A 23,952-nucleotide genomic window follows, 5' to 3' on the forward strand; every position below is an offset into this window, starting at 1 on the left:
ATTCATTTTGATCCAAATTGACGTGACAGTATCACACAGTTGCTGCAGACTTGTGGGTTGCACATCCATAATAGGACTCTCTCGTTCCACCACATCACAGAGGTACCGTTTTTGGATTGAAATCTGGTGACTAGAAGCCATTTGAGTACACTGAATTTATTGTCAAGCACAAGAAACCATTTTTAGGTGATTTGAGCTGCTGGAGTTGGTACACTGTGGTCATAAACGGACGGACATGGTCATCAACAATACACAGCCGGGCTGTAGCTGTAGATGCTCAGTCGACACTAAGGGAACCAAAGTTTGCCAAGAAAAGATTCCCCACACCATTACACCACCGCCAGCCTAAACTGTTGATACAAAGGAGGATGGGTCCATGCTTTCATGTGGTTCACATGAAATTCTGGCCCTAACATCTGAAGGTCACAGCAGATATTGGCACTCAGCAGACAAGGCAATGTTTTTCCTCTTTCTATTGTCCAATTTTACTGAGCCCATGTGAACTGTAGCCTCAGTTTCTTTGTCTTTGCTGCTGTAGCCACATCTGCTTCAAGGTTCGACATGTTGTGCATTCAACCACAGGACGTTCAACGTCACTTAAATAACCCGTCTTCTCAATTCTGATATCAGTTTAAACTTAAGTGGGTTGTTTTGACTGTGTCTACATTCATAAATGCACACAACTGCTGCCACGTAATTGGCTAATTAGATATTTGCATTAATGAGCATTTAAAAACGAGCCGGTGAATGAAAAACATATCAAAAGAAATATAATCTGTTTGATTTGTAATTTATATATAACAGAAAGATGTGAATTAAACAGGCCAAACACATATGTACCATTATTTTGTTTTATTTCATTATTATAAAACAAAGGTTCAAAGACGTTGAGATTATGAAATGTTGGACATCATTTACCAACAATGGAAAACCATCATCCTCACTTGCAGGACACTGTCTACTTTGAAATAAATGTTTGGTTCACATGGTTGTTGAGCATTGTGGTTGAGTCTATAACAGACATCTAGAAATCTGTCTTAGCAGCCTGAGTTTGTTGGTAAACTGTGGTTTCTGGCCTGCTGTTAGGACTGTTTTAGACTGAAAGGGTCTGTCAGGCCTCTGGTCTTCTGCTTGTTGGTACAGTGTGGTTTCTGAATTACAGAACAGATATGTTCAAGCCAAAACACACAGAACATCACAATATTGTGAGGTTTCTGGGGTTAATGGAGAATGGAGAAATTGAGGGGGGCTGTATTTCTGTGCTATGTGAAGTGCAGGATTGAAGTGTATTGCAACATTTTTCTATGTAATAACTAATCTCTGCGAGCTAACGGTAAGTAGTTTTAGTGATGCTCAAACTGGCACATGAAGCTCCTACAGTCTACACAACAACTGCATTAGTGTAATATATTTTCTCATTGGATGGTATGTATGAATTCATTTCAGTCTTACTTAAATGGGCAAACAGATGCTCAATAACATATCCATCTAGTTACCCTTTATGGTAGTTACATTGTTACTAAGATCCAGCATTTGTATATAGAGAATACTCAGTGCTAAAATACAACTAAGTACATTTACTCAACTACACAAAATGACTCTGAAGTATTCTCTTTTATATTACTTCTTTTTTTTTGGGTGGGAATTATTTCCCACCAAACAGTAACATCTGTTTTTTTTTTTTACCTTATTCTTGCCATATAATACAGTGATAGTGCTGCAACCTCATATTTAGTCATGGCCAAAGATTCAAATAATGAGGTCAGTGTATGTATAAGTAATCCCTGAGAGCACAAAGCTCAAGCTTCAGTCTGCTCTTTCAGCGGTTGTTCTGGTCTTAGCTCTGATGATCTCAAAGAGAGTAGATATCACTCAAATTATTTAGGCGCATGAGTCCTACCCACCAGCTTTTCAAACCTTTTTCTTGCTAGTAATAGCCAATCAACAAAGTTGGCTCAAAGGTAAAACAGCTTGTACGATCTGAGGGACTGCACCAAGTATTGGTGTCAGATAACCACCGATTACTTTAACCTGGGAATCATGAAAAACTACTGTGGTAATGCATAAGAATAAACATATAAATGTGGAAATGAGCATAAGATGTCCACTTAGAGTTAAAAATTTGCAGAACATTAGATAAAAGTATGGAAATTTTTATCTAATCCTAAAGCTAAAAGATTCATTAAACTAATCTATGAGCTCTTAATGGAGCCTTTCATTAAGTGAGCTGTCTTTATTAAATAATGTCATTACTTTCATTTCTGTAGCTCCTCTGATACTCCTGCACAACCATCGTCAGACTGGGTAAGCTGGGAGTGCAGGCTGAATGAAACAGGCAGCAGCATGTTGCTCGACAGAAAAGGTAGCTTCTGGTTACAAACTTTGGACCAATCAGGGCGCTGCTTCGCTTTCCTGCAGCAGGAGCAACAGAAGTTCAACCTGGACCCCTTCACGAAGAAACTATCTGCTCTAAATTCATACTGACAATGCCTTTTCACTTCCGCTGACATATCTGATAGCCAACTAATTGTCACCGAAGGAAACATTTCCGAGCGATGACAATGTTGGGCATGTATGTGCCAGACAGATTTTCCCTGAAGTCGTCAAAGGTCCAGGATGGAATCGGTCTATACACGGCGAGGCGAGTCAAAAAGGTTTGTAGTTTCTGACTCGGGCAACTTTGTAACCAGGTTTACACGCGGGAAAAGTTTCGTGTTGCTTTTTAAGAGACTCCCAGAGGTGTAGAAACTTTTTTCTGTTCGCCTTTTCCCACTGATAGTCGCTGTCAAAATCTCAGCCAGAAGCCAAGGCGTCTGTGACGTGAAGTGCCACGTAGCTACAGTAACTCCGGCTGTTTCTCCGGGTTCACTTCACGTATTCCTGCCTGCAAAGAAGGCTCGTTCCGCGGATAGACATCCATGTTAAATCCAACGTAAAGATTTTAACTGTTCACCCCAAATAACTTATACATTCACATTCATGTCCCCCCACCCTTTGTTGCCATATATGCAGAAAAGGAGGTGGGAATGTTGCGGAGGATGAGTGGGTTGAAGTGTCTGTACTGGGGATGTTTGGTCATTTAAATGTGTGGTAAAAGTTGCAGAGTGTGAACATGAATACAACAAGAAGAGCGGCACAATTTGACCACGCCCCCTGGGAAGTCAAAAGGAAAAATGTCCCGTACTGAGGGACACATGTACATGTCACATTAAACAGTAGGCGGGCCCACCATCCACCCAACACTCATCAGTGCAGAAATCATGTCCTCTGGGGTGTATTATTATGGTTTAATGTCATTCATTTTTGGCTGCCACTGTTTTCTTTAAAGGCATCGTGTTTGACAAGTGATCCCTCTGTTTGTGTTAAAGGGAGAAAAGTTTGGCCCCTTTGCTGGTGAGAAAAAGCTGCCCAGTGAGTTGGATGAAAGCTCGGACACCAGGCTGATGTGGGAGGTGAATGCGCTTCTTTTTTAAAAATTTAAAACCTCAGGGAATGGAAATGCTGAATCTTCAGCCAGTTTGACAGACATCCTTCAGACCAAGTAGTTTTAACTCCAGAGTTCCCACGACTGCACCTCTGATAGCAAAAACCAAACATGTAAAATGCTGTAACGTACCCGAATCTTTCCAATTACTACAACAGTGTTATTTCTGTGATGCTGCATAACACGACAGCTATAGCTACAAGCTATATTTCAGAATAAAATCTTATGTTTAATAAGAATTTAACAGATACCGCAATCCAATACCCTGTTCAAGATTAATCCGGTATTTCTCTGCATTTTGGCCTGTGATTTTTAACCATAATAATCAGGGTGTTGTGGTGTCTTGTTGTCATGTTTAAAATGTCTGTAAGAAGTCAGTGTTGGTCTTGTCACATGGTTTCATTTAAATTTCTGTTCAAAGTCCAAAGAGATACATTTGTCAAAAAATGTCACCACCCCTGACAATAAATAGTACCCAATCCTGCAGTCTCACAATGTCAAAGCATCATTCCAAAAAATCTTTCACTGGATTGGGATCAACTCCAAGTGTTAACCACATTGGGCCAAGACCAGTCTTTGGTGAAAATTTCATTCAAATCCATTTCTAACTGGATGAGTAATCTTGCAGTACTGTGCAAACATCTATAGCCAGCCCTCATTTCCTTATCCTTTGCTAGGAAATTTGGAAATGGGTGTAACAGTTTATTGAAACATGTGCAAACATACAAGGAAATACAGTATAAATAACAGTATATATTGCATATATACATTTTGTAAGTCAATATTTGTTATGCCTGCCCTCATTCATCATCACAGTCAGCACTCTCTGATTCATGACTGATAGTGTTGCACATCTTTTTAATCCAGGTATGCTTTTACTGTATTGAAAGTGTGTTTGGGATCACTGTCACGTGAAAAAATCAAGCTGTTGCCAATCACACTTAACAGATGGTACTGATGGTGTCAAAATCCATCAATTTTGACAAGATTCCCAATGCCACTGGGTGAAATGCAGCTCCAAACCATGACAGCCTCCATCCCGTTTTACAGATGGATGCAGACGCTCAGTGTTGTTCCTCTCTACTGACCTCCATAAATACTGATGATGATTTGAACCAAAAATTACAGGTTTGGATGCAGGTCTTGTGTAACTTGGCATACCTCAGTTTTTTCTCCCTGGTTCCCTTTACTAAGAATGGCTTCCTGACAGCCACGGTTCCACTGTGACCATTTCTGGTGATGCTTCAGTGAACAGTAGATGGATCAACTGAAGGGCCAGAGGCACCTCTCAGGTCCTTTGTCAGGTCTTTGCTGGATTTTTTTCTATTTCTTAAAGTCATTACTTTCAGATATTGCTTGTCTGATGCCTAACATGTCTTCTTTTATTCTCCACTTGTCCTATTTCCACATATTTTTTAAGGAAACACTGCAACCCATGCCAAGTTTTCAGCTAATAGCTCTTTGAGAGCTATTATTTGGTCCATAAAAACAATTTTATGTCTTTCAAACTGTGTTATATTTGGCTTTTCCCGCATAGATTCAACTAAAGCGCCTAAAGATGTAATTTAAACTTGGTTCTTTGCTTCTTTTAGTTATGTTGTAAGCTTTGTGCCTGTTTATGCTTGAATGAGTCAGTGTTTTAATGCTGACCAAACCAAACTAAACCAAAACATTCCTTTAAAAATGGTCACATACAAGGACTGGACTGAAAATGAGTGAAAAAGCAGCCAATGTTCAGATAAAAAGTTCAGAAAGTCTGTAGAACTATTTCTCAAGACCACTTTAAAGAATTACAAGAAAGTCTGGATCACTGGAAGCTAAATTTATAGAAAGGTGACTCAAGACTTTTTGCACAGTACTGTATAAAAAAGGAGACAAACTGAACCAATCAAATAACCGCTCTGGTGGAAGCAGCTAGTCAACTGTATTAAGACCAGTTTAACCATAAACAGCTGCAGCGGAGAAAACAGACACATAACAACTTTAAGAAACATGTTTTTGTGTAGCATTAATACAACTAAACACAGTAAATATTCTTATAAAAACCTGTATGACAATTCAATGCAAAAAAGCCCCAGATCAGTCCTTTATCACACGATGCAGCTGCTTGTGGGTCTGTCTGAGTACATTCTTGTTTTTTCTGTGATAAAGGAAACATTTAATTACGTTGCAGACAAATGAACCATAATGCCTGACTGAAAGTCAGTCTTATCTCGTCTTGTGTAGAAACGCTGTGATGTAGTTATCTGTAGCTGCCACACTGGTGTTCATATGTAAGGCCAGCACGCTTTGATGTACAGAAGACGAACCTTCAAAGAAGGCAATGAGAGCAGAAGAAGAAGAAAAAGAATCAGTTGTTCTCATCTGACAGCTCATGTCGTTGCTGTTTCTTTTTTTCCCCCTCTCTAGGTCCGTGGCAGTAAAGGAGATGTTCTGTATATTCTGGATGCGAGCAATCCCCGCTATGCCAACTGGCTGCGGTTTGTCCATCAGGCGCCTTCACAGGAGCAGAAGAACTTGGCAGCCATTCAGGTACATTTCCACTCTGCAGACAATGAATCCCTCAGACCTTCCTGAAAGAAAGAAAATGATAAATATTACAGACATCTGTCAAACCTCCAAACCCGAAGTTCGAAATTATGTAAATTATTTCAAATTTGATCTCAGAAAATACGGAAATCTTATTTTCTTCTGGAAAAAACCTTGAAAACAAGATCGAAATGACAGGCTTTTTTCAGCAGCTATTTATTGTTTTTGTTGTGTGAAAAATCACAGATGTGCATGCGAGATAAAGTAGTTGCAAAAGAGCAACGTTAGTAGAAAAAGCACGGGTAAGAAAAAAGTCTGGAGACCTACAAGCTGAACTGAAATGGAATACTGCTTGAAAATTGATTGTTTTTCTAATGATTAAAGGTTTAAGGCAAAAAGGGAAATTTCTGCCAAAAAAATTCAGAGTTCATTTATATTGCAAAACAAATTACGTTGGCTCGAAGTCTCTTTGTTGCCAGATGTTTAAACTGTTAAAGGCTGTTATTAACGTAAAAAGGACATTAAGTTGGAGAAAGAGAGAAGTGTATTTGTTTCTTTTCTCTGTTTTTATCCTTGGTGTCCTTAGGATTTATACATTTTTCTGGATTTTGTTGAGGGAATATTTTGCAGCTGCAAAATTCCTTTTCTTAATTTATTTCCAAGACCAGCTTTTATAAAGTTATTATATTGACAAATAATGTGTTAACTACAGTTATGCGGGAAATGAGAATCGGAAAATATGCAGAATTTTCCAAACGCACAATGTCGATTTTCACAGTCTTGTGAATACAGTACAGTGGATATGGGAAAGTTCAGCTTCTGCGCTTCTATGTGAAAGATGAAAAGAGGTTATCCGCTCATCTTGGGAGAAAAATGAAAGTCCAAGGAAGAGAAGATGAACATTTGAGGTCTGAGGGTCAAGTTGCTGCCATTAATAGTTGAATACACGGAGTGATCGGTCTTTTAAAGGTCACACATGTGAGTTAAATCTCTGTGTTTCATCAACGGTGACATTTATTGTGTAGCTTTCATCCTCTTAATCGTTATTTATGTATATTTAGGGTCCCATAGTTAAAAACCAAATGACAGTTTGATTTTATTAACATGACCTTTAAGGCAGGGAAGTGAATGACAATATTTTTAAGAGTTTCACCGTTTGACCTGTGGCCTCAATCAAGCATTAACAGACTGCTGTCAGGGTGTAATAAGTTCAGCTAGCCTTACCGCAGAAGGTTAAAACTGTTAGCAACTGACTTTAATTTTTAATTTTTAATTTTTAATTTTTAATTTTTAATTTTTAATTTTTAATTTTTAATTTTTAATTTTTAATTTTTTTATTTTTTTTTGTCCCGTTTGGATCTTTAGCCATCAGAATTGTTGTCTTAAGGCCAAGAAAGATGCCAAGCGGATTTATTTTACCAAGTGGATCATCATGGCCTTGCCATATTGGTCCATTTGATTGACCTTTATTATAATTATGAATTTATTTTATTTTCGGTTGCTACAAACGGGACAGACATGACTGGGGGATAGGACAGGGAGAAAGAATGAAAGAAAGAGAGGGAGAGAAAGCAAACCAAAGGGGAGAAGAGACGGTGAGAAAGGGGGGAAGAAAGAAAGAAAAACAAACAAAACACCTGGATCACCTGTATGGAGAAAAAAAAAAAAACAGAAGAGAAAGCAAACCAAAAAAAGAGCAACATAATAAAAAAAGCAGCACCATCACAATAAACTAGCTAGCAGTAGATAACATTAGATACTAAATATTAAACGATATTATGCAGCACGCAAGATAAACAGCGCACAATGTGCTTTGAGGCAGCAGCCAAGAAAGGTGTAGTCCGCGTCTGTGAACACCCGTCTGTACACCTGTGTGCATACCTGTGTGGATCAGCATGCTTGTATTCCAAAGGTTTCTCCATGTAACGATCTGCTAGGGAGTGTGGGGAGCCATAGCCCCGTCCACCAGGGTATGAAGCTCCCCCGCTGACCCCAGTAGGCACCCCCACACTCTGGAACCCACCAGGGCAAGGGGGCCCAGGCCCATCCGGACCGGGGCCCGCAGCAGCAGCACCGCCCAGCCCCACAGAGTCCGGGGCAGCCCACCTGACTCCACCCCAGAGAAAACTGCACCCACCCCATCATCCAACCATCTCCCAAACTACACAAGACAATAGACACCCAGGTTGAGTTCATTCTCCACCTCTCCTATATCTCTCCCCCCACCTGCAGAGTGAGCTCCTGTAGTGAGGAGACCACCTGCAAAGATATAACAACCTCCCCACCAGTTAGAGAGCCCCCTAGTTGGGCCGATGCACCAGAGGTCCCCTGCACCCACCCGCCCACTGCTCCGGCGACACAACAGCCAGGACCCAAGCCCCCAAGGCCCGGCCAGCACCCCAGACCAGGGGGCGGAGCACCCCCAGACCCCCAAGCCTCCACGCCCGTCCCGGACCCCCCCAGGGGCAGCCAGGCTTAATTTTTTATTTTTACATTGTTAAATATATCGAGTCACGTTCAGCCAATGTTCAGGCTGTGTTTGTGTTTTTTTAGGACGGGGAGAACATCTTCTACCTGGCTGTGGATGACATAGAGACAGACACGGAGCTCCTGATAGGCTACCTGGACAGTGATATGGAAGAGGAGGAAGAAGAAGAGGAAGAGGATATTAAAGATGAAGATGAGAACAGTAAAGAGGCCAAGCACCTTGTAGAAATGGGTACAGTGGAATGTTTTAGTTTGCCTTCTTATGTATACACATTTACAGGTGATCAGTTTATAGCACACACATAAAAAAAAAAAACTTGCCCTACAGTATGTCGTACTGTGTTCATTAACCTTAATAGAACTAGTAATAAAGAAGGAGGACCACCCCTGCTTGCTGTGTGAGAGCAGTTTTCCGAGTGAAGAGATCCTGGCTGCCCACCTCCAGAGTCTGCACCAGAGGCCCAGCACAGAGGAGAAGGAGTTCAAATGCAGGAACTGTGGCAAAAAGTTTCCCATCAAACAGGCTCTGCAGCGCCAGTGGGTTTACTCTTTCATTACTTCTAGTGTAGTTTTATTTCATGCTCAACGTTTCTCTGATCTCTGAGAAGTCTGAAGTTTGAAGAGATGCTAAATCAATCCAGGGAACTGATTAGATTATGTGTTAGATAGATAAAAGTTTGGCCCAATTTTTGATTTCGAGTCGAGGATGAAGTATGTGTATCACTTTGACCCCACAAAACATTAATATGGCATAAAGCAACAGTTTATACGCTATTATTTGACACAATCTAACACAAACATATAATAACATCAAGTAAATACATTTGATCACATTGCACAAAACACTGGCCAATATTTAAAGCCATAATCAGGTAAAATTAATGTCATATTTCATCTTTGGCCCAAAACTGAATTAGCAACAGTCTTTGGTGCCTGGCTATTACAAGTCTTTACAAAATATTTAACATTAGTCTGGGCAGGCATAGAGACCTAGAGGCTTGAACGTGAGTGGTTAGTGGAGGCATTCATTCTAGTTTTACCTTTTGAAATAGATATGCTAACTGCTCTCCCTTCTTTTAACTCTTAATGCTAATTTAAGCTAAATGGGTGCTAGCTTTAGCTTTATTTTGCAGTATTTGAATGAAGAGTCTGTTTCAAAAAATGTTTAAATTCAGTTTTTTTTTTAAATTTACTTAAAAGAAGAAAATAATTTGACTTTTTTCAGTGGAAAATCTTTTAATAATGTTACGCTGATGTTTTTCTGCTCTTGATTATTTGTGGTAGTCATCCTGGACTTGTTTTTATTTTCAATCCTCCCCCAGTGTTTTGCATTGTTCTGAGTCACTAGACCCATCAGCTGACTCCAAAGCCCATCAGTGCTCCCTGTGCCATTACACATTCGGCTCAGAGTCCAGGTAACATGCATCATCCAAACCATAGTACAGGACAGTGTAAAGCATGCAGTTGCACCACTGTTACTCTGTAACTCATAACTCTTCCTCTTCTCCTTTCATCTTTGATATCTCTGTGTGTGCAGTTTTGAACAACATAAGGAAGCCTGTAAAGGAGATGCCAGGTTTATATGTAAAGCCGAGAGCTGCGGCAAAAGATTTAAGAGCAAAGACGCTCTGAAGAAGCATAAAGGAAATGTTCACACAGGTTGGCACCTCTGTCTCTCTCTGTTTCGCAGTGTTTCTCTGTGATGTTCACTGCCTCGTTCTCTCTGTTGTACACATGCGTAGCACTTTCATGTAATAAAGATAATCGTCCATTAGCAGCCTCAGCACTCAAGGAACTGCAGTTAGAGTGCATGACCTCGATCAGTTAAAATCTCTGCGATGTTAAGACACATCTCTAATTACTTGTGTTCCATAATTGCTGACCTGTGTGTGCTGGGGCAGCTCACTCTTTCAGATAATTGGACTTCCATAGCTATTTATGATGGGATGTAGGGCAGTGGGAATCTGTGCAGCCTTACATATCAACCCGAGATTAAGACATTAATCTGAGAGGCTGATGGAGCTGAGATCTGCGCCTTTATGTTTTTTCCCAGTGCAGTCAGAACTAAGTGGTGTGTGTGTGTGTGTGAATGTGTGGGCGAAGGGGGAAGTGGATCAGACGCAACAGATGTGGGTCATGTAATTCAGACGGGGATAAAGGGAGGGTGTCACTGGTCCCAAAATGGTGGGATCACTGGGGCTATGAGTAAGGGAGTTCAATGACAAATAAAACATTTGGTGTTTTTCTTTAACCACGTAATGATGTGTTAGTGTACCAAAATTGTTGTTCATTGCTAACAGCTCTGTACGTGGAGTTTTGTAATGCACTTTGTTTGTTTCTTTATAGGGAGTGCACGACGGAAACTCACATGCACCATATGCAACAGAAAATGCTCCTCTTCCCTGAATTTACAAGAACACAGGAAGGTGAGCTTCTCTAACATCTTCTGTACAGCTCAGTTTATCCCAGGCGGATACTTTGCATTGGATCTGAGAGGATTTGCTCAGCTTACGCAGTTTTGCATGATCCATTTTTACAGCGATGTCTCTTTGGTGCCGTTTCTCGCTCTACAGTGGTATCCGTCAATCTCCACTGTTTCTGTAACCCAGTCTAACCTCTTAATCTTGCGTCTGCTTCACATGCTTTAGGGTTCATTTATTCCCTCTTTACGATCAGGTTTAAACTTATTTGGGATGACAGAGCAGAGAGAGGACGGCGGTTTCTTTTTCACTAGCTCATCCCACAGGTCTGTTGAAATTGACGAGGCTCTGCTTGCCAAGCACAAGGTTTTAACAGGGTCCCCTTTCTCACTGATGGATTACAGATTTGAATTTAGCTGTTTAAATAGTTCTTTAAAACATTTTTATACAGCTAAAATTAATTTTATTGCTGTGTATATAAACCCTTTTTCAGTACATGATTTTTCTATGTCTAACACATGCGATTAGACAAGTTTTTCCAAGCTACATTCCTCTGTTGAGTAGGCTAATGGGTCATCCAAAGATGTATTTTCTTTGCAATTACATTCTATTAAATTAATTGCATTAACTAGTTATTAATAATGTAGCTGACATGATTGAGGGGTTAACGTTTGCTATGACAATGCCAAGATAAACACTAGAGAATGGTATTTATGTAAAAAAAGTAAATGCGTGGTCACACTACAGCTATTTGGCTTTCGCTTATATTCTCTTCTATTTATGTGTAAATGCTGCAGTAAGAGCAGATGTGGCTGAATGTCTTGATTTGCCAGATGGGCTTTAAGGCATGTAAAACATGGTGCACAATATTTGTAAAGACATTAGATATTGTCATTTTATTTTTTATTCCAGCCTGTTTTGCTACATTTTTAAACATTTTTATCGTCAAACTATAGACTGTATATAAAAAATGGACACAGCCACTGTGACATTACCCATTAGCTGTGAAGCTCTGTTTTGAAACTTTGATTTTGGCACTTTGGATTCTTCTATGCTGTTCTTGTTTTTTGTGAACATATTTTAACCAGATGGTGATGTGTTAAATTATTAGCTAATGCTAGCATGTCTGGTTATTAAAGTGATCCCTGGTACTTAGTATAATTAGACAAACGCGTTCAGGATCACATAGTTTGTGATGTTTGCTGACGACATAGTGATCTGTAGTGAGAGTATGGACCATGTGGAAGAGAGCCTGCGGCAGATGGCCCCGCCCCTCCCTGAGCCTGGTTCTGCTGGAGGTTTCTTCCTGTTAAAAGGGAGTTTTTCCTTCCCACTATCGCCAAAGTTCTTGCTCATAGGGGGTTGCATGATTGTTGGATTTTTCTCTGTATGTCTACCTTACAATATGAAGTGCCTTGAGGTGACTGTTGTTGTGATTTAGCGCTATAAAAATAAAACTGAAAAAAATTGAATTGAATTGAATTGAGGTGGTGGTATGCACTGGAGAAAAGAAGAAGGAAAGTCAGTAGAAGTGAGACAGAATAAATGTGTGTGAATGAGAGAGAGACAGTTTGAATGCTGAAGTTGCAAGGAGTAGACATAGTGAATGTGGATGAGTCAAATACCTGGGGTCAACCATCCACAGCAATGGTCAGCGCACGAGGGGGAAGAGTGTCCAGCCGAGGTGCAGCAGGTGGAAACGAGTGCCAGGGGTCATTTGTTACATCACCCCTTTGTTTACAAGATGATAGTGAGATCTGCTGCGATGTATCATAGCAGATTAAAATGCATATATGCAAATATCAATTTGGGGAAACTATCCGTTGAGACCAAAAAGGTTATACTCATGCTGGCCATGTTAACATGGGAATCTATGACTGTTCTAGTTTGTGTCCCTTCTGCATTAGCATAATGTGAACCAGCCTCAGACTGCAAGAAAACTCAAAACAAAACAATCTCAACTGCTCAAAACAATCTCTTACCAGATGGTCTTATACGCCAGCACAAGTTGAACCTGTTTAAGCATCTTTGCTGAGCTCAGTCATATTCAATTGAAGAAAAAGATGCCTTTTTTTTTTTTCATTCTTTACACGCCGGTCAAGCCAGATCTTGATTTGCAGAGAAAAGTCTGAGGCATAAAATAAGCCTGCTGCTGTCAGCAATATCAAGCTGCTTTAATATTTTCAGTTGAAGACCATGTGCTTTTTTTGTGTAAGGGTCATGTTGTATGACTAGGCAAACTGCTCTCTATCCAGTTGTATGCATTTTATATATAATAGTAAGTCAAAGGTGTTAAGGAAAAACTATAATATCTTAGTCTACTGTTTTTTGTGCTAATTATCCCTTCATTTTAGTCTTGAGAACCTATTTTGTACAGCACTTTTCAGTGATGTTGGTTAATAAATTAGTTTGCAAGTTGTCTCAAATAATTTGTCTTATTAGAAGTCATTCATTAATTATCCCAGTTGGTGATTGTGAAATGTAATTTTCTGCTGTCAACATCTATCATCCAGATTAATCAGCTGACATTGTTCCATCCCTGTCCACTCATTCATCAGCAAGCTTCTTCCAAACCGTGCAACTGTTGTAAAGTCACCTGGAAGTGACACAGTTCTGCAGAGAATCATTTAACCTACTTCACCTGTCTATGCATCGGTATTCTCCAGTTTCAGATCTCCAAGGGGTTTTAAAATAGGAGTGTGTGATATTCCTGTGTGGCCTCTGGATCTGTCTGTGTACCAGTTTTACATCTTCTATTATAGTAAATGTGTTTTCTAATCGCACACTGTTGTCTGAAAGTAAAGTAAAGATGTTTCTATAAATTTAGGCCACAACCACACGGGGTTTATATAAATTACCTATTTTTTTTTTACAGTAAAAATCAAGTCCCATTAAAAGTGTTATTTTAAATATGTCAGATTTCTGACAAAAATCTGACATGTTCTTATAGCTTCAATCAAAGCCAATGGGCATTTAGTATTATTCTTACAGAAGAGAAATCAAACTTTCCATACTGATAATTTGGCTCCAAAGCAGCTTAAAAACTGCCTTTATCATCATTTAGCTGAACAAGGTTTTGCAGAAGCAGCTGACAAGAGGAGCTGCGTTACATTAGCATATGCTATTGTAGCTGTACGCCGGGGAGCTATTGAATATGCAATTACTGGAACTGTGCTGTGAAGCAGAAAAGGGATTGAAAGTTTTCATCACTTTAATTGCTTTTCCATCTGTAGACATCAGTCTAATGAAAGCGGACAAGATTTAGTTTCAGTTGACCATCGCACACTGAGATCCTTGAACTTTCGCAGCTCATTTCCCCTGAATTTTTTCAGTGGTCAGCAAGAACAAAACTTCAAATGCTCTCGCTCTGTTTTTTGCTCTTGTACCGTAGATACACGAAATATTTGAATGCCACGCTTGTGACAAAAAGTTCATCTCTACGAATCAACTGAAACGCCACATGATAACACACTCGGGTAAGACGATGACGCTGCAACGATGAGCTGACCTTTTTGCTTCATGCGTTCTCTCTGCTTCTCGGAGATAATCTCTGTTAATCTGTCACTGATCAGAGAAGCGACCGTACACCTGTGAGATCTGCAGTCGGTCATTCAAGCGTTTGGACCAGGTGACGGCTCATAAGATCATCCACAGCGAGGACAAACCGTACAAATGTAAGCTGTGTGGGAAGGAGTTTGCACACCGCAATGTCTACAAGAATCACAAGAAGGTGAGCAAGTGTATAAGATGTGAAGATCCACTTTAGATTTTTATGTTCTATAATTAGGTAAATTATGTTAACTATACCACTGTATCCAGACGATCGGTGCTTTCAAAGAGGAGATACTCCTTAAAAGTCAGTGTCACTTCAAAGCTAGAATTATTAGTGAAGCTGTGATCAATCAGGGTCTCGTTGGTTGCTGTTATCTGTGGGGTCTCTGGGCATTTCCACCCTTGAGGTTCCCTGTGTTTACTTTTGGGATTGAGCTGTCACTCAGACAGATATGTGGGGGTGGGGGGGGACAGACGGGTGTCGCAAAAACAGAAGCACTTTGAATCTAAAGCCCCTCAAGCTGCTTGTCTTCATCAAGTCAACAAACTTAATTGGCTACGGAGCCTTAAGCAAAATCCTCCTGCATCAATTTACGAAGCCTCCCCGACGTCCACGTCGAGGCGGGAGACGGCTTGTGTTACACTTTATAAACATGCTGCTCGATTCTCTTTGCAGACGCACTCTGAGGAAAGGCCTTTCCAGTGTGAGGAATGCAAAGCGCTGTTCCGCACCCCCTTCTCTTTACAGCGTCATCTTCTCATCCACAATAGTAAGTATAACCATTTATGTGTCCATCAGACTCCTCAAACACTGTTGACATAGAAACCCCCTATCTGGGATGATAGTAGTAGATAAATCTGCTACTATCCAGTTGAAACTGCTGAAAACTGCTCCTGTGCACATACATGAGTACAGCAATATGACCAGCTCATACATTTCCTGGCTAATTGTGATCAGCTGCAGTGGAAACACAGTTACTCCCACAGGTTTCTGTTCAGGATTCTTTGAGCTCCATGTGTTCTCCTTATAATGCCTCAGAAGCTGTAAGTAGATATCTCCTTACAAAACATAGACATCTTTGATCTTAAAGTGACGAGTTCGCCACATTCTTTCACAACATTTTAAAATAAAATTGCCCCGTTAAAACCAGCCTACTAAGTTTTACAGGCTATAGTCCTGTATTTTTACTGTTTTTATTGCCGTCTCATCCCTACCACTGTGGATATTTCCAGACGCTGTAACCCCATCAAAAGTCTCCCTGTTAAGACATCAGTTGTCTGATTGTCTGGTCCCCCCTGAATGCTTTGCTTTGACAGAAACTTTCTCCCTGGACAGTTGAGCTGCAGATGAGTCTTGGCAGGATGCATTAGTCGTCCTCAAACTGTGCCAGATAACAAAAGGATTGTAAAGCTCAAGGCATTTCCTGCTGCTGTCTCAGGCGGCAAGAAGCAATATAATATCAGGACTTTTATTATGTATCAATGGGATATAGGGCTTGAGGATTGGATGTGTGATTTCATTGTGCTCTAGGCGAGAAAACAGAAATAATGTACCAGTAAAGCTATCCAGTAATTGGCCAATGAGTAATTTTCAAAGACTTTTTTTTAAGTGCTTCTTGGTCAGTTGGATCACAGACAGAGAACCAAGACACTCAAGTGTTTACACCTGAATCTAATATGTGTTACTATCAGTATCGCTTCCATAAGAAGGTCAAAAGTCTTTCCTCGAGGTCTCTGTGTTCACCAGTGAAGTGGCAGATTTTTGAGCAAAGAGGAGAAAATGTTTCGGGGAGTTTGCCCATTTTTGGACTTGACTTTTTAAGTCCTGCATTGATGGTATATTTTCCTGCTTTTCTAGCTGAGGATGTAAAATTTAACATAACAAAAGACATGTACACGCGCGCTTTAAAACCAAGTGTAAAAACCCCCCATTTCTCACATTTTGCTCAAAACTGCAGAACTATTGTGTAAATGTGCCAAAAGAAACAAAAAAGGCCATATTTTGGGGTTATTATTGTGATAGAATAACAAAATGTGTTTCAGTATTTTTCAGTTGTTTTATAGATATGAAATTATTTATTAGATCTAAAAAATGCAATTCCAGAGATTATAGGTAGATGTTGGGGTGGTGGAGGGGTTAGAAGAGAAAGCAGCAGCATATTTATAAATGTATACTTATACATTTTGCAGCATATGTGGACCATCAAATTGAGAGGGTGTGTCTGGCATATGACGTGCCTGACATGAGAGTGTGTGTGAAGCAGTGCAGTTGAAGCTACCTGCCTGAACTGGCTCACAGGCTTCGCTCTATTTAAACCTTTGGTTCTTTCATATTATGTCATCATAATTCTTAAATCCCACATTCTTTAGCCCTTTTCTGTACACGACTTTAAAGTTGCAGTGTATTCGTAACAACGTGACAAATCAGTATGTAGTTCTTGCTTTGGGTAGGGCACATTTATGTGTTTAGACCCCATTTGTAGACCTTTGGCATAACCCCTGCGTGTGTGTGTGTGTTTGCATCTAAATTAAAGTTTGTGCATGCTTATGTAGGAGCGTGAGTACCTTATTATCAGACTGAAGCCTTGCTCTGTGTTTTCATGGAATCACTTTGCGAGTGTGCCGTTGACGTTAATTACCATCACGAGAGTGTTTCCATCTAAATTAAAAAACAAAGCGAGCCTCAGCTTTCGCTGGTGTTCCTTTTCACTGAGCTGACCATCATCTGCCTTGGTAATAGGAGAATGAGTGCAAGCTTGTAACCACTTGCTCCCTCCATCTAAACTACTCTGTGGAAATTGAATGATCTCCATATAATTGAAACATCTTTTCTTGAACAATAGAAGCTGTTGTGTGGAGGCAGAGAGCCGAGGCGTGAAGGAAAACATCAGGCTTCGCTATCCCAGCAGCTGACATAACTGTCTAAAAGCTGTCTGTCTGGAGTTTTAGGCCTGTTCAGGGAAATGATTAATAAAATAGGGCATGTTTTTTAACTTTTTGACGTACAGGCCAAACATATGGCAGAGTATTTTATTTTATTGTTTACTTTGGCGTGTGTTCAGCTACACATACACAATAAAAGGCAACCAGAGCTTTTTAAAAGATGGTTGTCTGGGTTTTCTTTGTAGTTATCTGCCCACACAATAGCCCTGGTGAAATTGGGTCCCCTCTTGTTGTGCGTGATGACTCTGTGTTCAGACGTTTAACAATAGCTGAGGCTCTTGCAAATGTTCATCTTTTCCTTGCTGCAGGTGAGAGAACATTCAAGTGTGACCAGTGTGACGCCACCTTCAAGAGGAAGGACACGCTCAACGTCCACATCCAGGTGGTGCACGACGGCCACAAGAAGTACAAGTGCGACCTGTGCGAGAAGGCTTTTGTCACTCCTTCTGTCCTCAAGAGCCACAAGAAGGTGGGTGAAAAGAGCTGGAGCCAGACGACCTCAATCATACGCGGTGATTGCACGTCTGCTGGGGCTTTGTCCTGAAATTGAGTTCAAACACAATTGTAGTTGCATTTATTTGAAATGCGCACAGACATAACAGTTAGAAAATAAGTTGTGAAACTTTGCAAAGTAAATTTTAGACAGTTACTAAGATTATATGCCATTTTGAGATAAATGTTAAAGTAATGGAAGAACTTTGCTAAATTGCAGCTTAAAGCTGATTTTCCATCATCATCACTCTGCTATCAAACTAAATTGTAATAAAATCAATGGCATGGTGAACATCTATTCTAACAAAATATTTCCATTGTTTCACATTCTGTCCTGCTCCTTGCCCCTTGACACTGATTTCTCTAACTATACTAATATTTCAGACTATTGAATCTGCTGGAAACATCCATCTTGACCGTTGTTGCCTAAGTTGGAAATCAGTTCATATGTTGATTAGAAATGGCAGTTAGTCCATTAGCGCCGCAGGCTTTCAGAGCCCCGAACAGATCTCGCTGCAGATTGCGAGCCCTAAATCTGACAACGTCCGGTGCAGTTATGGATCAAGATTGAAACCAAACAGTTTCTTGGCACACGGCAAAAGAAAATGTCTTGGAGGTTGTCTCAGAACAGTAGGGCTGAAGACAGGCATGTTGAACTGTCTCAGTGCTCGGGGTGTCTGGAGGCTGCTGAGAAATCTGGCGTTGATCAAAGTCAGGTTGTTGAGGAGATGACAACTTGCCGACTGTGTTTACACGCGTGGAGCAACCCCACTTTTGGCCGCGTTATTGTTGAAGTTGTTTTTAATATGCACTTTGATACTATGCAACTGTTTGTCTCTGCAAACCTGGCTTCACAAATAATTATCACACCCACGCTCTAACTGGAGCTCCGCTCACAATTCGGAACATATGACGAGAATCTAAAATATATGTAGAAGGATACGAATCTTTCTTAACCTCAGGAAACGTGTGAGTCAGACTTCTTATGATCACAGTAAGAGCTTACTTCCCTTTTTTAACTACCAAGGTCATGAGGCGTTTATGCAGGGCTGCAGCTGCAGGTTGATTAGAACAGATATTTTTCAATTACTGTCGTTCAGTTGGAGTTTTTGAAAAAAAGAAACTGTTAAACTTAAAAACACACACACACACACAAAAATAATTGCTTGTTTATTAAAACTAGTTGCCGGTTATGTTTTTGTAAGCTGGCCACCATCTGACGTCTTTTAGAACAGAAACAGAAGCAGCCATTGAACTGGAATAATTTGATTTAGTTCATCAAGTGAATGAATCAGTTTCACTCATCGTCCGCGTCATTAGGTACCCATGCTCAGCCAGAATTTGCCATAAACAGCAAACACCACACCCTGAACTCTGTTGTCATTTGGTAGTTGCTTCAATTCTTTCTATTAGATATAAACTGATATATCAGGTTATAATGCCAAATAAAGTCATGTTTTTACAGTGTTTATCTGTTGTGACACATTAGTTGTGCTAAATATTCAAAGATGAGGAAGAATATAACCACTTATTTCAAGAGGCAAGGTAAACCCTGGACAGGACGCCCAATAAGTGCATGTCTTTGGGAGGAAGCCGGATGACAGGAGGAGAACATGTAAACTCCACACAGAACTCAGGATCTTCTTGCTGTGAACCACCATGCCACCGTGCTGCCCATGTTGAAAGTTTCTGTTAATTTCTAAATCAGTGCATCCCTACTCACTAGATTCAGTGAGTAGTTTTTTTAAATTCAGTGAATTCAGCATTGCTGTAGTTCTACTTAGTATCAGAAATAGTTAAATAAGCACAAGAAATGTGTGTGTTTGGTTTCTTTAACACATGTAGCCAAAAACCACAGGAAACAAGGGAAAGTACGAGTTGAGTGCTTGACCCTCGAGGGTTAATCAGTGTGAGTTTATTTAGTCGGCGCAATCGTTATGGAAACATTTCGTTTGACAAATGCTGTCATCTCACCTGAACCAAGATTTTATGTTACAAGACGGAGGAAAAATCAAATATTTCAAGGTTGAAAGTGACACTGATTTGCTGAAACAAACAGTTTTTGCTTTCTTTTCTTCTTTGCTTGTTCAAGCAAAACTGAATGGATGGCATGAATTTGAGCTTCATTTTATATTGTACAGTGCAAATGTCTCGAGCAACCTCTTCTTTCTTGATATTGTACTTCCAAGCAGTAAGACTTTCTTATCCTATTTTAAAGTGGTCTTGAGCCATAGTTCTCCAGGCTTTGCTTAAAAATCCAAGGAAACTTACCGAGTGGAAGCGGCAGGCCTAAAAAGCTATTTGCAGCAGATAAACGATATGTTTAGGTTCTTAAGAAATAGAGAAATAGTTTTGGGGCTGCTTTTAAGCCAGTGGTTTGGGAATCTTGCCTAAATCAGATTTTTATCCATGAGGAAAGCATCTGTTTGGCAACAGCTTCATTTATCAGTATGACAACGATCCCAAACAAAGTGCCAGTGCAGTAAAAACATACCTTGGAACACACAATGGAACATTATAAGTCATGGACTGGCCTCCCCATTACTGAAGCAGTGACAGAAAATGGAATAAAAACCACCCAAAATCTAAAGAAAAGCTTTGAATGTCCTCCGGGAAACCTGGAAAACTATTCCTGAAGACTACTTAAAGGCTTGCCTAAGAGAGTCTGGGCTGCGTTAAAGAATGAAAGTGGTCACAGAAAGATTGACTTTGAAGCTCATTAGAATTTTTGCCTTATTTCCTTTGATGTTTTTATATGTTTCAATACATTGCTGCCCCTAGTTCCCATTTTCTGAAGCAGAATATAAAGAAATGAAGGGTGACTCAAGCACTACTCTGTGTGTGTGTGTGTGTGTGTGTGTGTGTGTGTGTGTGTAATGGTAGCTTATGTAAATGAACAGTAATGTACATATCTGGCAGAACAGGACAACGGATTCACTGAGCTCTCTTGTATTACAGTAAATACTTTATCCTCAGTGAGCCTGAATTTAGGTTCTACATAGGGGGTGTGTGCGCTTGTGTGTGTGCGTGAAAGCATGTATGTGCACACAATGTGTGTTTTGCAATCTTATCTCTTTTAGTGGCATGCTGGAGGAATGTACAGATGAATGAAAATTGCCAGGTTACTCTGAATAGATACAGACATAAAAATCATTGTCATAAAAGAAATCCCCAGCCAATTGCACGTTTGTGATTTGAGACGTGATGTTCCCATGTGAAATCGCAGACGTCACTGCGGGCTGTCTGTTTATAAAGGTAGAATATGAATTGTATTTTCTCTGTTTGTATTAAATAATGCAACATTGCTCCATCTGGGATGCATGTGTTCATATAAATGGATTTGTTTGTGCTTGTTTGTGCGAGACTGAGTGTGTGTGTGTGTGTGTGTGTGTGTGTGTGTGTGTGTGTGTGTGTGTGTGGATGGAGCCTTTGTAACGAAACACCAGAGGTGTCAGAGGGACACAGTGGGGTGACGGAGGAAAGGATGGGGGCAGAGAGGAGGTGTTCCTGCATTGTTGTACTGCTGTTGAAACTGTCGCTCTGAGTTTGAGCCTTTCATACTCACGATTATTCTCGGGAATTTACAACAGGCCAGCAGGAAGAATTTAGAGTGTACTTTTCAGCAAGGAGCGGAGTGAGGGGGGTAGGGTGGGGAAAGGTAGAGGAGCTAGTGCACTCTTGCCACATGTTCTTCTTCTCTGTTTGCATGTGCGGCCCTTATGGGTCCATGGAACTCACCACGGTGGACAGCTGGGAGGTGAAGGGAGAGGAAGAAGAGGGAGAAGAAAAGGTCTCTTGGGTTTTGGACCCTGGCAAATGTGTATCGTCTGAATTCTTTGATCCAGCAAGCTTGCAGAATCAACTGTCATGTGAACATGAGCATCTCCATTTACTTGCATTATGAGAACTTGTTTATTCTGGACACAGTCATATAGTTCTGGAGTTGCTTTTACCAAATGAAAAAAGCACTAAAATCTGAGAGTGTTTGGTTGAACAGATGTATTCTAAGACCCGAGTATGAAAAAAAGCCCCTTAATTATCTTTTTTGATAACTTGGTTATGGACACATGTTCTGACTTTGAAATCCAGTTATTACCATTGATCACATTTTACTTTGTAATGTAGCAAAGATGTTAAAATGTGAATTTTCTAAATTTTTTCCTTAACATCCACCATATGTCTCTTTTATCATTTCTCTGCCAGACACACACGGGGGAGAAGGAGAAGATCTGCCCATACTGCGGGCAAAAGTTCGCCAGCAACGGCACGCTAAGGGTCCACATCCGCAGCCATACAGGTCAGCGGCCCTCCGTGGTTCAGTGCTTTGTTAAATCGACTTTACAGCCGCTGCACCTGCATTGGAAGTTGCAGAGTAACATATCAGTTCAGATTAGTACAAACTGATTAATTTGCAGTGCTTTCATTTCACTGAACTTTGTTTCATTTACTTTATTTATGATTATATTAAAAAGGTTAGTGTTTATTTAAAGTGTTTGGTTGGAAATTTGTTACCAACGTTATTCCTGAATTGGTTGGAAGAAGAGGCGAGCGCCTTAAAGCAGGACATCAGAGGCAAGTGTGTGCTTGTTCAGAACTCAAATGCTTAATCAACAGGCTGAAGTCATACGCAGGTTGACAGCTAGCATAGCAAGGAATCCAAGCGAAGAGCAGGCAAAAGGTTAAATCCAGAATGAGATGAAACAGGGAACTGTGTGGGGAAAATACACAAGGAAAAAACTAGAATAAAAATCAAGCCACAAGCAAATTCCTGTGAAGTACAAAGGCAGTCTGGTAGGGAGCAAATGCAAGCAGGAGAGTCCATAGAGTTTTGATTACTGGGCATACGTGATACCATTTGGGAAGAAGGTGGGAAATGTAACCTTGCAGAACTTGCTCCATAGAGTTGCATGTCCTGGGAGATCATATAAATGTGCTTTAAAGTCAGATTGTGAAAACAGAGTTCACACTGTAGCTGTTTATTATCTTCACATGCATGACTTGGTGTCAGGATTTCTGCAAATGAATCCATCTTCTAGGTCACTCGTATGTGAAGTAATTAAAAAAAGCAGAAAATAGCAAAAAAGCATTACATCATGCACATATTTTATGGTTTTACTTTCTGAGCGCAAAGTTAGATGAGAAGATCAAAACCACTCTCGTGTTTGTAGTTAAATACGAAGCTACAACCAACAGCTGGGTAGCTAAGCTGAGCATACATAAACCCTGGAGTTAAGGACAAACAGCCTGGCACCGTCTCATGGTAACAAAATCCAACAATAAGCACCTGCAAAGTTCACCAACTGAACATGTTTTGTTTATGTTATCCATGTTCACAGCCAAGAATTAGTCTAGCACATACATTCTCATAAAACCACTACTTGTAGTTATTTTTGTGCACAATTAACAAATGACATGTCTTATAATCTGCTTGCTGTGGCTTTATATCGAATGCACCCACACGAGATAGATGTTGTCTCACAAACAGACCCGTTCCTCGTTTGTTCTTCGTAGTATCCGTAGATCCTGTAGATCCAAACGCTCCTGTCCTCCCACCTTCGCTCTGCACATGTTACATCTAAGCAGTGAGACGGAGTGCATTTTAATGTTAGAAAATGGCAACGTGTTGGAGCGCTGGTTGCACTATCCTTTGCACCACCACAAAAATAAAGCCCTGCATGTTCATTAAACTGCCTTAAACTGGAAAGCTACACATTCCTGTGCGTTTCCTTACCAACAGACTGGTGCAGAGACCTGGCACGGCCACACACACACTTCTTGGCCTCACTCCCTCTTCTTCTTTCTGTCTGTCTCTGGAAATCTTCTTTTCCTCACTCCAACTTAAACTTCATCCACTGCTATTTTTTCCTCAGCCGTGTCCTCTTATTGTTGTCTGTCTATTTGAGCCTTACCTGTAGTAAGCCTCTTAAACTCAGTAAATGCAGTTTTTTATGAAGCCTACCTAATGTAATCAATGTTTAAACCCATTAAAGCTTCATCTTCCTTGTAGCGTTAGCTCCTCAAATTTAAAAATAATTTTAGGAATAT

At 40.3% G+C, this 23,952-nt stretch overlaps 1 protein-coding gene across 2 annotated transcripts in view; it reads left to right on the top strand.

Moving 5' to 3' along the window:
• The first annotated feature begins 2,424 nt into the window (after positions 1 to 2,424).
• prdm5 (PR domain containing 5) overlaps positions 2,425 to 23,952 on the top strand; it is a 42,998-nt gene continuing 21,470 nt past the window's right edge. For both annotated transcript variants that reach the window (XR_015127267.1, XM_086283922.1), the window contains exons 1-13: positions 2,425 to 2,654; positions 3,369 to 3,452; positions 5,894 to 6,016; positions 8,567 to 8,732; positions 8,860 to 9,037; positions 9,823 to 9,915; positions 10,038 to 10,159; positions 10,847 to 10,926; positions 14,312 to 14,396; positions 14,493 to 14,650; positions 15,149 to 15,242; positions 17,724 to 17,884; positions 22,111 to 22,204. Coding sequence is in view for 1 of the 2 variants with exons in the window: in XM_086283922.1 (XP_086140048.1) it covers positions 2,556 to 2,654; positions 3,369 to 3,452; positions 5,894 to 6,016; positions 8,567 to 8,732; positions 8,860 to 9,037; positions 9,823 to 9,915; positions 10,038 to 10,159; positions 10,847 to 10,926; positions 14,312 to 14,396; positions 14,493 to 14,650; positions 15,149 to 15,242; positions 17,724 to 17,884; positions 22,111 to 22,204 (1,537 nt within the window). In the remaining variant the exon portion in view is untranslated. The remainder of the gene's footprint in view (positions 2,655 to 3,368; positions 3,453 to 5,893; positions 6,017 to 8,566; positions 8,733 to 8,859; positions 9,038 to 9,822; positions 9,916 to 10,037; positions 10,160 to 10,846; positions 10,927 to 14,311; positions 14,397 to 14,492; positions 14,651 to 15,148; positions 15,243 to 17,723; positions 17,885 to 22,110; positions 22,205 to 23,952) is intronic.

The sequence above is a fragment of the Aulonocara sp. 'chitande type north' Nkhata Bay genome, linkage group LG23 (genome assembly GCF_057382095.1).
Source record: "Aulonocara sp. 'chitande type north' Nkhata Bay isolate Kocher_YH1m ecotype deep benthic linkage group LG23, A_spYH_male_GT1.1, whole genome shotgun sequence".
Lineage (NCBI taxonomy): Eukaryota > Metazoa > Chordata > Actinopteri > Cichliformes > Cichlidae > Aulonocara > Aulonocara sp. 'chitande type north' Nkhata Bay.